Genomic DNA, 15,575 nt, shown 5'->3' on the forward strand with positions numbered 1-15,575 from the left:
TTATGTATATTGAACCATCCTTGAATTTCAGAGGTAAATCCCACTTGGTAATAGTGTATTAGCTTTCTTGTGCTGTTGAATTTGGTTTACTAATATTCTGTTGAGAATTTCTGCATCTATATTCATCAGGGATATTGGCCTATAGTTTCCCTTTCTTGTACTGTCCTTATCTGGCTTTGATATAATGATAAAGCTGTCCTCATAAAATGAATTTGAGAATGTTCCCTCCTCTTCAATTTTTTTGAAAGAGTTTGAGAAAGCTTGGTATGTATTCTTCTTTAAATGTTTGGTAGAATTCACCAGAGAAACCACATGGTTTTGAGATTTTCTCGTTGTCTGATTTTTTTTTTTTTTTTCAACGTTTATTTATTTTTGGGACAGAGAGAGACCGAGCATGAACGGGGGAGGGGCAGAGAGAGAGGGAGACACAGAATCGGAAACAGGCTCCAGGCTCTGAGCCATCGGCCCAGAGCCCGACACGGGGCTCGAACTCACGGACCGCGGACCGCGAGATCGTGACCTGGCTGAAGTCGGACGCTTAACCGACTGCGCCACCCAGGCGCCCCTCGTTGTTTGATTATTGACTCAATCTCCTTCTTATCGATGTGTTCAGATTTTCTATTTTTTCCCGATTCAGTCTTGGTAGGTTGTATATTTCTAGGAATTTATCCATTTCTTCTAGGTTATCCAATTTGTTGGCATAGTTGTTCACAGTAGCCTCTTATGATGTTTTGCACTTCTGTGGTATCAGTTGTAATACCTCTTCTTTCATTTGATTTTATTTATTTCAGTCTTTTTTTTCTTAGTCTAGCTAAAGGTTTGTCAATTTTATTTATCTCTTCAAAAAAACAGCTCTTAGTTTCATTGATCTTTTCTATTGTTTTTTTCTGGTCCCTGTTTCACTTATTTCTGCTCTGCTCTTTGTTATTTCCTTCCTTCTGCTAACTTTGGGCTTAGTTTCTTCCTTTTTCTAGTTCTCTGAGATGTAAAGGTGAGTTGTATATTTAAGATTATTTCTTTTCTCCTAATGTAAGCATTTATCACTATAAACTTCCCTCTAAGAAAAGCTTTTGTTGCATGTAAAACATGTTTTAACATGTTGTATTTCCATTTCTGTTTGTTTTAAGATATTTTTAAATTTTTTTAAATTTTTATTTTTTTGAGAGAGAGACAGAGCACGAACAGGGGAGGGGCAGAGAGAGAGGGAGACACAGAATCTGAAGCAAGCTCTAGGCTCTGTGCTATTAGCACAGAGCCTGACACGGGGCTTGAACTCATGAACCATGAGATCATGACCTGAGCCAAAGTTGGAGCCCAACTGACTGAGCCACCTAGGCGCCCTTCAAGATGTTTTTAAATTTTTCCTTTGATTTTTTCTTTGACCCACTGGTTGTTCAGTAACATGTTGTTTAATCCCCACATATTTGTGAATTTTCCAGTTTTCCTCCTGTTATTGATGGAATGTTCTGTATATGTCTATTAGGTCCATAGGGTCTAAAGTATAGCTCAAGTCCAATGTTTCCTTGTTGGTTTTCTGTTTGGATGACCTATCCATTGTTGAAAGTCCCCCTATTGTCAAAATAGACAATAATACAATAAATCTATTTTTCCTTCAGATCTGTCAGTATTTATTTAATACATTTAGGTGTTCCAAAGTTGGGTGCATATGTATTTATGACTGTTACACCTTCTTGTTGGATTGAAAGGAGTATCTAATTTATAACATACCAGAATTCCATGGAAAGAGTGAACTGTCACGCTGCAAAGTTAAGCACACATTTGAATACCTCTTCTAACAGAGCATATTCCTTAACTGAAGAGTCAGAAATCAAAATAGAAAAGTTTGTTTCTTAAAGCTATTTTTAAAATCTCAGTTTGTATCGCTTCTCGGCCTTTTGGCTAAGATCAAGTGTAAAATCTCAGTTTGTTTAAAAAAAAAGTTTTTGGGGGCACCTGGGTGGCGCAGTCGGTTAGGCGTCCGACTTCAGCCAGGTCACGATCTCGCGGTCCGTGAGTTCGAGCCCCGCGTCGGGCTCTGGGCTGATGGCTCAGAGCCTGGAGCCTGTTTCCGATTCTGTGTCTCCCTCTCTCTCTGCCCCTCCCCCGTTCATGCTCTGTCTCTCTCTGTCCCAAAAATGAATAAACGTTGAAAAAAAAAATTAAAAAAAAAAAAAAAAAAAAGTTTTTGTATACTGTGATGCCAATCTCCGGATAAGGCTGACTGGGACTGAATGGTAAACTAAGTATAAAGTTCTTTAATTCAAAGGGCACAAAAATTATACACAGGAAGGCAGTAAAAACAAGTATTTACTGCCCTAGAACATCATTATTTTAAGGTAGGCATTGGCATATTTTCCATAAAAAGCCAGATATCAAATATTTTCAGCTTTGTGAGACATTCAGTCTGTTCAAGTCTTCTGTGGTAGTGCAAATGCAGCTTTGGGTGTTATGTAAACAAATGGATGTGGCCAGAATTGGCCTGCCTGTTCTAAAGGATCACATCAGGAAAGGCCACTGGAGCTAAGTCTTTTGGCATAAGTGCAGACTGTGGGTAAGGCAGTTTAATGGAAAGACTAAAATTCACTATAAATCAGGTCCACAAAGTTTCTTGATGGTTCTAGTAAACTTCCTAAAACCTGTCCTCCCTGCTATCTGACTATCTGCAATATATTTTTTTAAAAGAACCTAGAGACCTTCAGAAAAATTCTGGCTTATTCTCTGATATGGATTCTTCTGAAAATTAAGTCATAAACAGAATTTGGCCCATATTCAAATTTATATTATATATCATCCTTTCTTTAGATGTCATAATGTCTAGCAAAATCCAATACCATGTATACTCAGAAACGTTCATGCTCCTCGTCAGTCCAATTTGTATTATCAAAATCATCAGGTCACTCCCAACTATACAATGGGTATACATCCTCAGATATGTCAAAAACAAGGAATGACTGCTCATCCTTTTGGCATTTGAACCATTCTTATGTGAATTCTTAAGAGGACACACAACACTGGTAATTGATGACTAATACTGTACAGACAGATCTAATCCTCTCCTATCATATGATGATGAAAAGCTCTTTACAGCAAATGGATTATTTTCTAAGTGGCAATGTTTGAGAGTCTCTCCTGGCCCCCTCTAATTGCTTAGTTTTTTTTTTACCTTGCTTCTTCACTTGTTCCAGAAGAAGATCCTTCATGGCAGGCTCTTCTGCAAGGTCAGAGGGGACTTCACCTTCACTATTCACAATACCCACACTGGCTCCATGGTTAATGAAATACCTGTGTAGACAAGATCCAGGATCTATATTATCTGTCAATCTGATATCAATTTAAACTCACGCATATGAGTGAGGCCACTGTTTTGAGGTTTTAAATATGGTCCCAGATGATGTGTTCCATTATTAATTTCTAACTCCATTAACCTTCAATAATTAGGACTGGAAGTGTCTCTATTTCCTGATGAACAATGCCAACAAACAAGATTTCTTTCACACTCATAGTCCTAACTTCCACCCTCTCACTCTTATTGGATAGCAAGAGACTTTCTAAATACCATAAGGAAGACATACAGCTCTAAGAATTCACCTACCATCCCTGAGGTCCAAACAGATTCCCAAAAGGATTTATTACACTTGTAATATTGAGAATGAGAGCTCTCAGAAGGTATGTAAAGAAGTAATTCTCACAAAAACTTTCTCAATGCCACATTAGAATATATTAAGTAGTGCTGGGGTATGAAAATAGAAAAATAATGAATTAAAATGTGCATGAATCTGCGTAAATCGTGTCTCCACAATACCTCTCTCTTCAACCATACATCTACATGAAACCTTCTACACTCTACAAGGAAACTAAATTACTAAAGAAATAAATAGTTAAATTCTAAATAGATTCTGTATTGAAATGCAATACTCAATTCTGAGGAAGAAAGGTCTGATAATTAAAAAAAAATTTTTTTAATGTTTTATTTATTTTTGAGACAGAGAGAGACAGCATGAGCAGGGGAGGGGCAGAGAGAGAGGGAGACACAGAATCTGAAGCAAGGTCCAGGCCCCAAGCTGTCGGCACAGAGCCCGACGCGGGGCTCAAACTCACAAACCGCGAGATCATGACCTGAGCCAAAGTCAGACGCTTAACCGACTGAGCCACCCAGGCGCCCCAGGTCTGATCATTTTAATGGCTTAAATGGATCTTTTTTGATTTCCGAAGTGCTTTCACATAAAATTACATAATGAGTCAGATAATTTTATGAAGTAGACAATATGGGTAGTACTACCTCCACAAGAAATTGAGGCTCATCTATGTTGAGTAATTTTCTTAAAATCACATAGGTGGCAAATGACAGAGGTGACGGCCCCAGTCTTCCATCTTCAAGTCTAGTTCATCTGTTCACTAGATCAAGTGCTTTGGGGCCAGTGAGAATCCCAGTAATGCTAGGAACTCTAACAAATATTCAAAAGTATTTAAAGGAGAAAAAAAACTATTTAAATCAGATTTCAACGATTTGGTGAGCATTTATTGGACCCCTACTATGTTTAAGGCATCACATTTTAGATACCATAGGAGATTTTCAAAAGATAATCAATATATGGTCATTCTCTCTTCAGAGAGTTAGCAAAAGAGAAAGAATTAATGAAGACTATATTAAAATCATGTTTTTGCTTTCTTAATGCCTACTACATGGTATAACAGAGCCTCAATAAATGTTTTTAATTTATAGATCAATTGCACATATATAAAGTGCAAACGCATTCACAATTCATCTGATTTCAGCAGTCTCTGTCCTTCCCTCAGTCTCAGAGGAAGACAGACTTTTTTCAATTCAAAGGTTAATATCCTCTCTTTGCATTCTTAGTTCTATCAAGTACCAATCCTCTGTCCATCAATTACTCCTTCATTTCTATATATTCAATACCTTCTCTCTTCTGGTTCCTCAACTTCAGGCCAGGGGAACATTCAACTACAACTGAAAAATCACCCTGAAAAATCAAAATGGAAATAATCTACACAGTAAGCGCTCAATAAAAGCTTTTTGTAGTGAACTATACCCTATACTCTCATCAAATTGGACCACTTAATGTTCCCAAACACATCCCACTCTCACTCAGCTCTCCTCCAAAGCTTAACTAGTTTCCTCTAACTGAATGAAACACCCTCTCTTTATCCTTTCCCTTCTAGAAACTTTCCATATCTTTCAAGGTCCATTTAAAATTCTTTTGCCTTCATGTAGCCTTTGCCTGTTCTCAACAACTGAACTTTCTGTCTCCTTCCTAAAACTCCACCCTCTCCCCTGATCCCTCCCCAGCGCTAATTCTGGACCTCTGCCATGACACTATTGATGCCACTGCCCAATCAGGCTGAAAGCTACCTGAGGGCAAGAACTGTGTCTTCCTCACTGTTATCATTGCCAGAACATCGTGACATCATCTCTCTTCTCTTGGCACTCCATAAATATTACCTGAAATAAATGAAACATCTTAACTATTGTGCTCTGACATCTATTCCATCTCCTATTGGATCAGTCACAGTGTCACTTGGTTATACAGGCCTCTCTGTTTTTCCCTTTTCGGACATGTTCTTATGCCAATAATCAAGAAAACTCATTTCTAGAAAGCAATCTGGCTCACTATGACTCAGGGATTACTGTTAAGCAAAGCTTCCTTCCTAGACAATTTTTAGGGGAAAAAAAGTAAAAACCTGTTTAGTTTCACACTTTTACCTGTATAAAAATAAATATCAATCTATAGAGTAATATTTACTTTACCCCTGAAAATCTTTACAGTTATCCAGAGACTCAGAAATACCAACTAGCAAAATAAATATGCCCTTTAGAAAATAAAGCCTCCCTATTCTTCCTTACTCATCACTAATATATTAGTAAAAATACTAATATCTAAAGGAGGAAGAAAGAAAATTTAATGTGTTTAAAAACTCAGAATAAATTAACATCCCAATAAACTATAAAGCCAAACTAAATGCTGTACCCTTGGGTCAATCTGCTGTTTCTAAGTTAAACACTTACTGGTAATAAAAATATAAAACATCCTGCTAACTAGCAGTAAGCCTGAGCTCAAATTAAAATGAGAAAAATAATAGCCTCTAAACCTGTTTTTAAAAACATATCATACCAAGTTCAAATATGAGACAAAAAGATAATGGAACATGAAATCGAATGCAGTTGGAGTCTTCCTAGAAAGCTAATCTGCCTTTTATTTGTCTCTACTCCCTTGAAATTTGGAATTCTGATGATTCTGAGGATAAGAATGCAAAATTTAAGATACCAAAAAAAGACAAAATGACCAAGGGCTAATCTTATCTAAAACATTGTTCACAGGCCCAAAGGTAAAGTAACCAAAATGAGTAATATAAGCAGTGAGGGTTTTTTTTCCATTGTACAGAAAATAGTGCTACATAATGCAAATAAATAAATAAATAATTTCAAGATCAAACTTTCTCATAATGATATGCACAATGAAAGATAAATTAAAGAAAGCCATCCCTACCACCACCTCACCCATGCAACAAATTCTAGTCTAGATCATCTCTCTCCTGGTCAGACTTTCATTTGACTAATGAGAAATAATTTGTATGAGGAAATAGTAACTCTCACTGATTCCTTTCACTCAAGGTAATATTTATTTGGGCAGGAGATTGTTAAATTTTGAACTTATTTCCAAAGGAACCGTGTTCATCCAGAAAGATGAATTAAAGAAACCACTGTAAAAAAGCATTTACAATCATTCTCTGTACTCAGCTTCACAAAAAGAGAAAAAAGAGACTCCATGGATAATGCCAACACAAGTGATCCTAATTCTAAGCATGAGCTCTGCTAGTTACCTGCCAACGGAAAAAAAGTGAAATTCTTGGATGTAATGAGATTTGGCAACTCAGAAATCACAATCAAGCCACCTGAACAAATAATGAAATATAAAAAATGAGGTGCTAACATGTTCTACAACTATTTCTTAGACAAATTTTTTAAGTAAAAATTGAAATCTAGGAGGAAGCCACCTTAACTCTTAGACATCAGATTGTTGGCATTAGTGGGTAAGGCTGAGAATCAGAGCCTTTTCTAGGAGACTCTGAGAAGAGGACAGTCTAAGGGATGAAGAGGTGACTGAGAACAGGGTAAAGAACCGAGACTGAAGAAAACTGCATTGTTTGCTTCTGTTGGCTTTGGGGCTGATCCCGTTGTCCACTTTTTAGAACAAGCAGCCCAGTCAAACACCAGTGCTGCTGCCTAGTGTTTCTCTGGCTCTGACTCTCCCTTTGTTTAACTTCTCCCACTGAGCATCCTGGCTCGAAAGCAAAACAGAGACACAGGCTCTCCCCCAGGAAACCTGGGTAAATCAGATTCTGCGGGAAGCCATTCCCAAGCCTCTACATAGCTGCCAACATAATTCTCCCTGCTGTTTGTTGAATAAGAGAAATATAATAGAGCTCTAATTATATGGAAAAGGGTCTTAAAACAAGCATCTGATTTTCAAAGGATCACAGAATATCATTTTATTTAGTGAATTTACCTTACCAACCTAAATTTACTCTCATCTCTAGAAAACACTCAGTTGCCTCATTTTAAAGATGTTTCAACTGCCAAAGTCTCTTTCCTATTTAAAAATAACTGGGACACCTGGGTGGCTCAGTCGGTTAGGCATCCAATTTCGGCTCCGGTCATGATCTACAGTCCATGGGTTCGAGCCGCGTGTCAGGCTCTGTGCTGACTGCTCAGAGACTCAAGCCTGCTTCAGATTCTGTGTCTCCCTCTCTGCCCCTCCCTGGCTCACACTCTGTCTCTTTCTCTCTCAAAAATAAAGAAACATTAAAAAAAGTTAAAAAAAATAAAAATAAAAATAACCTTGGGTGGCTGGCTGGCTCAGTCAGTGGAGCATGCAACTCTTGATCTCGGGGTCGTGACTTAGACCATGTTGGGCATAGAAACTACTTTAAAATAAATAAACAAATAAAATAAAAATAAATTTCATTCCTTCATTTAACACTTATTTAGTACCTCTTACATCCTAGATACCATGTGGTCAGGATTCTTCTGCCCAAGGCAAGGGCAACTAGTTGTCATGGAGGTCAGGAGCTACTTGTGTGTCTTAATAAACATACCATTCAACTAATGTGGAGAACAAACACATACCAATCCCTACCCTTCCTTTGTTCCATGTTTAGGCTCATTCTTCTGCTATTAACCATATGGATATTATGATCAGTATGTCAGGCATTCTCCACCTTCATTTGTACTGAACACTGATTTTTTTCTTCTTTTTTTTGATGTTCATTTATTTATTTTTGAGATAGAGAGAGAGCAGGGGAGGGGCAGAGAGAGGAGACAGCAGACAGAGAATCCCACGGAGGCTTTGCACTGTCCACACAGAGCTTGATGCGGGGCTCAGACTCACAAACCGTGAGCTCATGACCTGAACCAAAATCAAGAATCGGATGCTTAACCAACTGAGCCACCTAGGCACCCCACTGATGTTTTTCTTAAACAGTAAAACAAGTTTACAAGGAAGTCCAGAAAAAATTTCTAGGCCTGCCCACATATGTTATAGTTGCTCAAAAAGTGACCCAGATAGTGCAACAGACAGAAGCCACCTCTAAGTATGCCAAAATGTATCAGTTTCCTGAAAATAGAAGCAAACAAAAAATTTCAACTGAAAAACTGGATTTAGCAGCTATATATAAAAAATAGTATCAATTATTCCTTAAAAAAGATTCATCTTCCTGTTTTTATAATTTGTAATAGAAATTACAACTGTTTATGAATTCAAAGTTTTAAGAGAAGAAAAGAAGGCTATTCCTACAAAGAGTCCAAGCCCACACAGAGACTCACTCTGCTATGTTGAGATAGCCACAGGAAGCTGCTGCATGAAGGGGTGTCCAGCCCTCGTTGTCCTGCTGGTTTACATTGGCTCTGTTCTCCACCAGAAACTTCACCATGTCCAAATTTTCATCAATACAGGCCTGAAAAGAAAAGTCCATTCATTCACTCGACAAGTACTTATTGAGTTCTACTACGTGCCAGACACTGCTCTGGGCACTGACAATACTTTAGTTGTAATGATATATTAATTTCTATTTCTTGCAATTGCTGATACCAGCGTCCAGAGGGTGACTTGTAAGCTTTGTAATCTTATGCAAACCCCTGAATTGTCTTCAATATTCCAGCTGTGAAACAGGTATAATGACACCTAATCTTATTTACAGTACTATCAGGATTAACTGTGAAAGTGATTTCTAAAGTACTTCAAATGGCTGAGCTGTTTCATCATCATACTATAAAAAAGAGGACACGTTAGAAACTACTAATTGGCTTATGACTTTTAAAACAAAATAGTCGTACAGAATCAAATGCAATTTCCTCAGTGGGAAGCTATAGTTTAAGATTCTAGGGTTGCCAAACAATCCCTGCTTTGGTGAGAAAGGATGAGGTGATCACTTCAAACTGAAGAAACGTATTTTCTTTTCATGTATTTTCTGAATGGCTCCAACCAATATGGCGAAGTATGTTTGTAGTTATGGATAGTTATAGGGATCCTTAGCTGCCTATCACACAGCAACAATTAGGAGAAACAGCCACAAAAAGCAATGAGATCTGCAGACCAAAAGGCTGTCTTAATAAATGTACAGAATAAAAAGGATCAATGCCCACATTGATAAAGGTAATCATTATCAGGGCTTTTATCGTTCTAAAACAGTTGGAATAATTCAGAACCTAGAAACAAATGAGACTCCTATTTTTAATGTCACAAAGTAAGAAAAATCCATTCACACGGTTTCAGATTCTGCAATGCAACTAATATTTAAGAAACTACTACTTGTTGGGAGTTTGAGTATATAATATCCAAGAAGAGTATCCACAATTGTCTGTACAGGCTATTAAAATACTCCTCCCTTTTCTAAATATATATAAGGGACTTAAGTAGTATACATCTTACCAAGAGAACTTATGGGAACTCCCTCCAGAGATAAACCTCATGTCAATACTGCCTGGAAGCAGGGGCATGGATGAACAAAGGTTGATGCACTCTGGATGAAAATTTAACTGAGTAACCCTAGTTACAAAAAGCACCTTTGTTCATTTTTCCCATTTGATACTCTTTTTACAGTTACTGAGATTGGCTAACATATCAGCCTAGATTTGATCTGATGCAATGGAATATATTCCTTTAACCTGACCTCTGGAAGCCAGATGACTTTTATAGCCACAATTCATAATGGTCTCTTTTTCAATAAGTAGCTCTAAAAGTTACATTTCTTCTGTGTGTTCTCTTAGGTTTATCAACTTCTACAAGCATTCCTAATTTACTTTTTACTTCTTTACCATGTAGAATACTTCATTATTATTATCACTAAATTCTTCTCATATATTGCATGTCTGCCAGTCTGCAAACCCCAGAGAGTAAGATTTGGCCAACTCATTGCAGAGTACCTTGCGAAAAACTCTTAACAAAGACTTTTAAGTGAAAGGATGGAAACGGGTACTTTTAAGAAAGGTACTGAAGTCCAAGGAGAAGAAAGTGTCGTGCCCATGTAATAACAAAGGCCTGTATCACGAAGGTCAAATGTGCCATCGTAACCTGCGTTAAAACAGCTGGGTCAACTGCTTCCTGCCTGGTTGCAAAATTTCTTCAGCTCAACAGTCTAAAAACTTAGCTCCGATGGCCACACCACCACCAGGCAGACTTTTGGAAGCCAATGTTTTCAAGATCATTCTTTGCTCTTTGATGATGACAGCAACCAAATCCCAGGGGGCCTAAAATAAGCCCAGTGAGTCCAGGTACCAAACAGGAGAAACTTCTCTTTCCTTTCCTCTTATTTCTCTCCCTTCCTTTTCTTAATCTCCCTCACTCTATCACCCCTTCAGTTTTATTTTTCAGTTTTGTGATATTTTCATCTATAAATCTGAAATTCTTGAAAGAGTATTTTTTAGAAGAATGACATTGTGACGATGTTTGGGAAGACAATAACAAAAAGCTGGCCTGATCTGCAATGTAATTTGGCAGATCATCAATCTCCAAAGAATCCTCTCAAATAAAATAAAGTAGGTCAAGAGTGAAATTATCCCCCATATCCTCCACAAAGTGAAGGAGAGTATATTGTTAAAAACATCAGCTTTGAAGCCAGACAGCCCTGGGATTGCATACCAGCTCTGCCAATGCGGATAACCTTGAGTGAGGTATGTAACCTGAGTATCAGTGTACTCATCTACAGCATGAGAATACCACCTACCTCATGGGCTTTTGTGGCATTGTTGTTGTTTTTAAGCCACCAGTTTAACAAATCGCAACTTCTTGTCGAAAAAGCACAAACTGTACTAACTCCTCACCCATCACTGCCCTCCCCCACCTCCAGTATCTTCTAGGAGGAAGGCAGTTTGGTTAAAAATGTCTTTGAACTATCAGGATTTTAGAGCTTGCTTATCAAGCCTGACTTCAAAAAATTCCCTTTCTAGGGTAAAGGATCCTGCAGGTTCCCAAATTCAGGAACAATGTGAATAAAATAGTATGTATCAATGGTTAAGCTGAAAGAGAATCATCCACAGAGACATTCAACAGAGTTGTAGGGCACTCGCTCTCATGAAATATCTTGGAGTGACCATTCTCTGTTCTTTTTTGTTTTGGTCTCCAGAAGAAGGAATATGACTAAAGCCATGAAGGAGAGACAAATAATCACTGAAAACCTTCTCGAGTGAATAACGACTAAATTTAGATGCCCTTCTGCCCACTCCATCTGCAGCTGTGCTGCTGACTCATTCATGACTGAAGCCCGGTAGATGAGCAGATTCACCCATCTGTAAAACCTGGTCCAGGGCCGTGGGCTCCAACACGATGTCTCTAGGCAGAGCTGCAATGAACCTTCCAGACAGATGAGTCTTTTCCTTTCCTTGAACAGGCAAAAGATACTAAAAAAGTTTCTGATGTTACTCATGACATCACTGGGAATATCTTCTTTGCATTTAGCCCAATTCCTTCTGCTATGGCTTATGTTCATTTCCTTCTGCTTTTCAATCCCGAGGACACACAGAATATTACTAAAATAACAAGTTCTTCTAAGCTCTTTAACAAAAGGAGATATTATTTAATTATTGGTCCAGAGAAATATTAGAAAAATTACCAGATAAGAATTTAAAGTTTCATAAAATCGGCATGTCACATTTCCTTGGCAATGACAAGCTATCTCCAAAGAAAAAGACTTGATTTCACCAATAAAATGATAAAAGAGCACTATGATCTCTATACTGTACCTAACATTGCTCTCTCTCTATATCAAAGACAAAAGTGGCTGATGGTTGATCAGTGCCAGAGTTAAATCTGGGAGTGCAGAGAAAGCCTTACAAAACAAAGCCTCCTCCATTCCCAAAATAGCCTGCAACTGTCACCACCACCAAGTGCCGCTGGCTCCAAGAGCTGACCTTGCTCGTGTATATCAGAATACTGCTAAAACTACCTACCTTTGCCCCAGAACAACTCTCTTCCCCACAAACCCAGCTCCAGGTGCCAAGGCAGATGACACACTAGAAGCTGGGCTTGGGGAAGCATAACATCTACGTGTTTGGATTTTTCAGCTCACGCTTGCCTTGATTTCAACAAATCATGCTGACAAAAGTGTTGGGAGATGATGATCTTTGTATTATATCCCCATTCCATACATGTCACTATTTTGTCCTTTAGCCTCTCCAAATTTACATAATTCAATAATAATTGAATATTAGTATTATTAATTATATTAATACTTTATAATTAATATTATTATTTACATATAAGGTATATATTCAAAATTTATATAATCCCCCAAATTATATAATTTCAACTTTATGCTAAAAACCCTAGCTGCTTGGAGATAACAGCAAAGAGCATAATTTCTTTCACACAAACATTCATCAGCCAAACACCACATTCCTGAATCACCTATATGAACATCTCAAGTCATTGCTAGCAAAGCTAGAACATAAATTCCACTAAAGGCTACTGGTTCACTGATGTAGCCCAAACACCTAGAACAGCATTTGGCACATAATAAGCCCTCCACAGATATTTGTTAAGTGGAAGAATAAATGCCCAAATGCATAGAAAGTCACATTTTCTGTACATTTAGTTGATTCTCAGATATCTAGAATCACCCAAAGATCTGTCTAGGATGCCCAAGGTGATTCCACCAAAATCATATAGCACATCCATGTATGGACTAGGGCCAGGTCAAGGATGTTATATATTGCTGCCTCCCATCCATTATGTATTGTCCATGTATCTCTTTTCCAGTGGTGTAGTGTGTTAAATGGTGGCCCCCCAAAAGCTATGCCCATATCCTAGTTCCTGAAACCTACGAATGTACCTTACTCGGAAAGGGTCTCTGCAGATATAATTAAGGATGTTGAGATGACAAGGTCATCCTGAATTATCAAAGTGGGCCCTAACTCTAGTGACAAGTGTCCTTATAAGAGACAGGAAGGGGGAAATTTGAAATAGCCCAAGGGGAGGAGGCAATGCGACCACAGAGACAGAGACTGAGGTGATATGGCCACAAGTCAAGGAACGTTGACAGTCACCAGAAGCTGGAAGAGGCAAAGAACAAATATTCCCTTAGAACCTACAGAGGGAGTGTGGCCTTCACAACACCTGAGTTCCCCACATCTAGCCTCCAGATTATAAATTCTAGCCTGTGCAATAATAGATTTCTGTTTATAAAGTTAAGCCACCACATTTACAGTAATTTGTTACTAAAGCCACAGAAAACTAACACAATTGGCAGAGAATAGGAAGTCAGAACCTGAAGGGTCTGCCTCATCCTTATTCCTTGGTATTGATGAACATTAGAGCTGTGATTCACCCCTTCTTTGCCAGATGAAAAGTGGTCAAAACATTAATTATATCACTTTTTAAAAGACAACTACATTTAATAGAAAGTTCTAGAACACCCCCCCCCCCTCCGCCCCAATCATTAGTCCAAATAGCAAATGCCTTGAAAGACCTGACTGTGGTTCTCACGTTAAGTATTTTGCTGAAAGTATTCTGGCTGCTGACTGAAACTGAAACTAGGATGGCAGTACTGATGAGGAGTTTGCTCTGAAACCCAACATTTCAAAGCTCAAAGTCCCCCTGCTCCAGTGAGGTCGCCTCCTCACAGAACAAGAATGTATACCAGTAAATTAACAGTGGTAAAGGAGTTAGTAAATTTGGAAATCTCAATCATCAACAGATCATCACTATGAGAGGGCTTTAATATATTAGTAGTTAAGACAGATCCAAATGCTTGAGTCACTCCTTCCAAGTACCTGTCTCTCTATTCCAATCATGTCATGACATAGTATAACTACTACTCAAGTGAGAATCAGAATAGCATTCTGCTCCAACATGACAGGTGACTCCAGCAACTGTCAGCCCTGTGTGAAAGACTCACAACCCCACTGGCATAGACAGTTTGGCTCTCAGGTGGTGAGAACTATATCTGATTATGTACTCAGTGGTCAGGCAGGCTCTGGACACTGATCTGTAGCCTTTCAGGAGAGATAGCCAAGAGAAACAGCAGAAGTAAAGAATGTTCCATGGAGTGTCATACTGATTAAGATTGTGTTCTCAGTAAATTGGCATAGTACCCACAAGACTGTAAACGTTTACAATTTGGGACCAGAAAACACCTTCCTTCAGTTAAGAGCAAATATCATATTGTCTAAAGGTTGACAATATTTAGATATCAAAAATATGTTCATTCTGGATGCCAATAAAGCCTACTCTAAAATGTCCCAAGGCCTGACCCTTCAAATGTTGCCTTCAACCTTCTGCATTCTCCATGCATTTATCCACTTGAATGAAGAAAGACCCATTACGTTGTCTTACAGGTATTAGTTTGGCAACTTTGTACCATACAAGGTTATACACATCTGACCTACCTCTTGTTAGATCAAGACAGGTTTTTATAAAGTTGAGTAGAAGGAGAAAGGGCCCAAGAAATGGAAGCAGCATCTTCTTAAAGTCCATGGTTACTCTTCAAACAGAACTTTTAGAGTTCCAATGTCCAAATCTCTGTTTCATTACTCGTTGATAATCCTGATTTTGAGGAACAATAAATGAGGCCTAGTAATTATGGTAAAAATCTCAAGCATGAGTTCCTCTCAGGTCAAAAGAGTGTCCACAGCTTGTAGATACTTCTACAGAAATAAGAAAGCCCTTGCTGAGGTTATTTTCTTACAAATTCTGCACATAAGAGCTGAGGCACACTAAGTATTGGGATGATTCATCTTAACAGACTTGATCAAAAGAAGTTCCTTGGAAAAAGCATATTAAAACAAGGATGTAAAAGGAAAGAACATGGTAGTTAAAGCAATAAACACTAGGACTTTTCATGTTACAGATGGAGAAACTAGTCCCAGAAAAGTTAAGTGACTTATTTAAGGTCACATATTCAGAACCACCTAAATGTTTTCTACTTACCAATTTAGAGGCATCCAAAATAGAGTTCATGGGCCAGTCTCCAGATACCACTTGGCTCATGGAACATTTTTAATACCTGATACTATCTTCCTAAAAATAACTTTGCTTTAGCATATATAGGGTAAACTGATATTA

At 38.1% G+C, this 15,575-nt stretch overlaps 1 protein-coding gene and 1 pseudogene across 8 annotated transcripts in view; one reads left to right on the top strand and one right to left on the bottom strand.

The window, feature by feature from the left end:
* The window catches only part of PPP1R12B (protein phosphatase 1 regulatory subunit 12B), a 222,571-nt gene that overhangs the window by 155,003 nt on the left and 51,993 nt on the right, over positions 1–15,575 (bottom strand). For all 8 annotated transcript variants that reach the window (XM_045456461.1, XM_045456463.1, XM_045456459.1 and 5 more), the window contains exons 2-3: positions 8,843–8,973; positions 3,164–3,282 (exon numbers count right to left, since the gene is read on the bottom strand). In XM_045456461.1, the coding sequence (XP_045312417.1) occupies positions 3,164–3,282; positions 8,843–8,973 (250 nt within the window). The remainder of the gene's footprint in view (positions 1–3,163; positions 3,283–8,842; positions 8,974–15,575) is intronic.
* Positions 1,880–2,027, top strand: LOC123587136 (annotated as a pseudogene).

The sequence above is a fragment of the Leopardus geoffroyi genome, chromosome C3 (genome assembly GCF_018350155.1).
Source record: "Leopardus geoffroyi isolate Oge1 chromosome C3, O.geoffroyi_Oge1_pat1.0, whole genome shotgun sequence".
Classification (NCBI taxonomy): Eukaryota; Metazoa; Chordata; class Mammalia; order Carnivora; family Felidae; genus Leopardus; species Leopardus geoffroyi.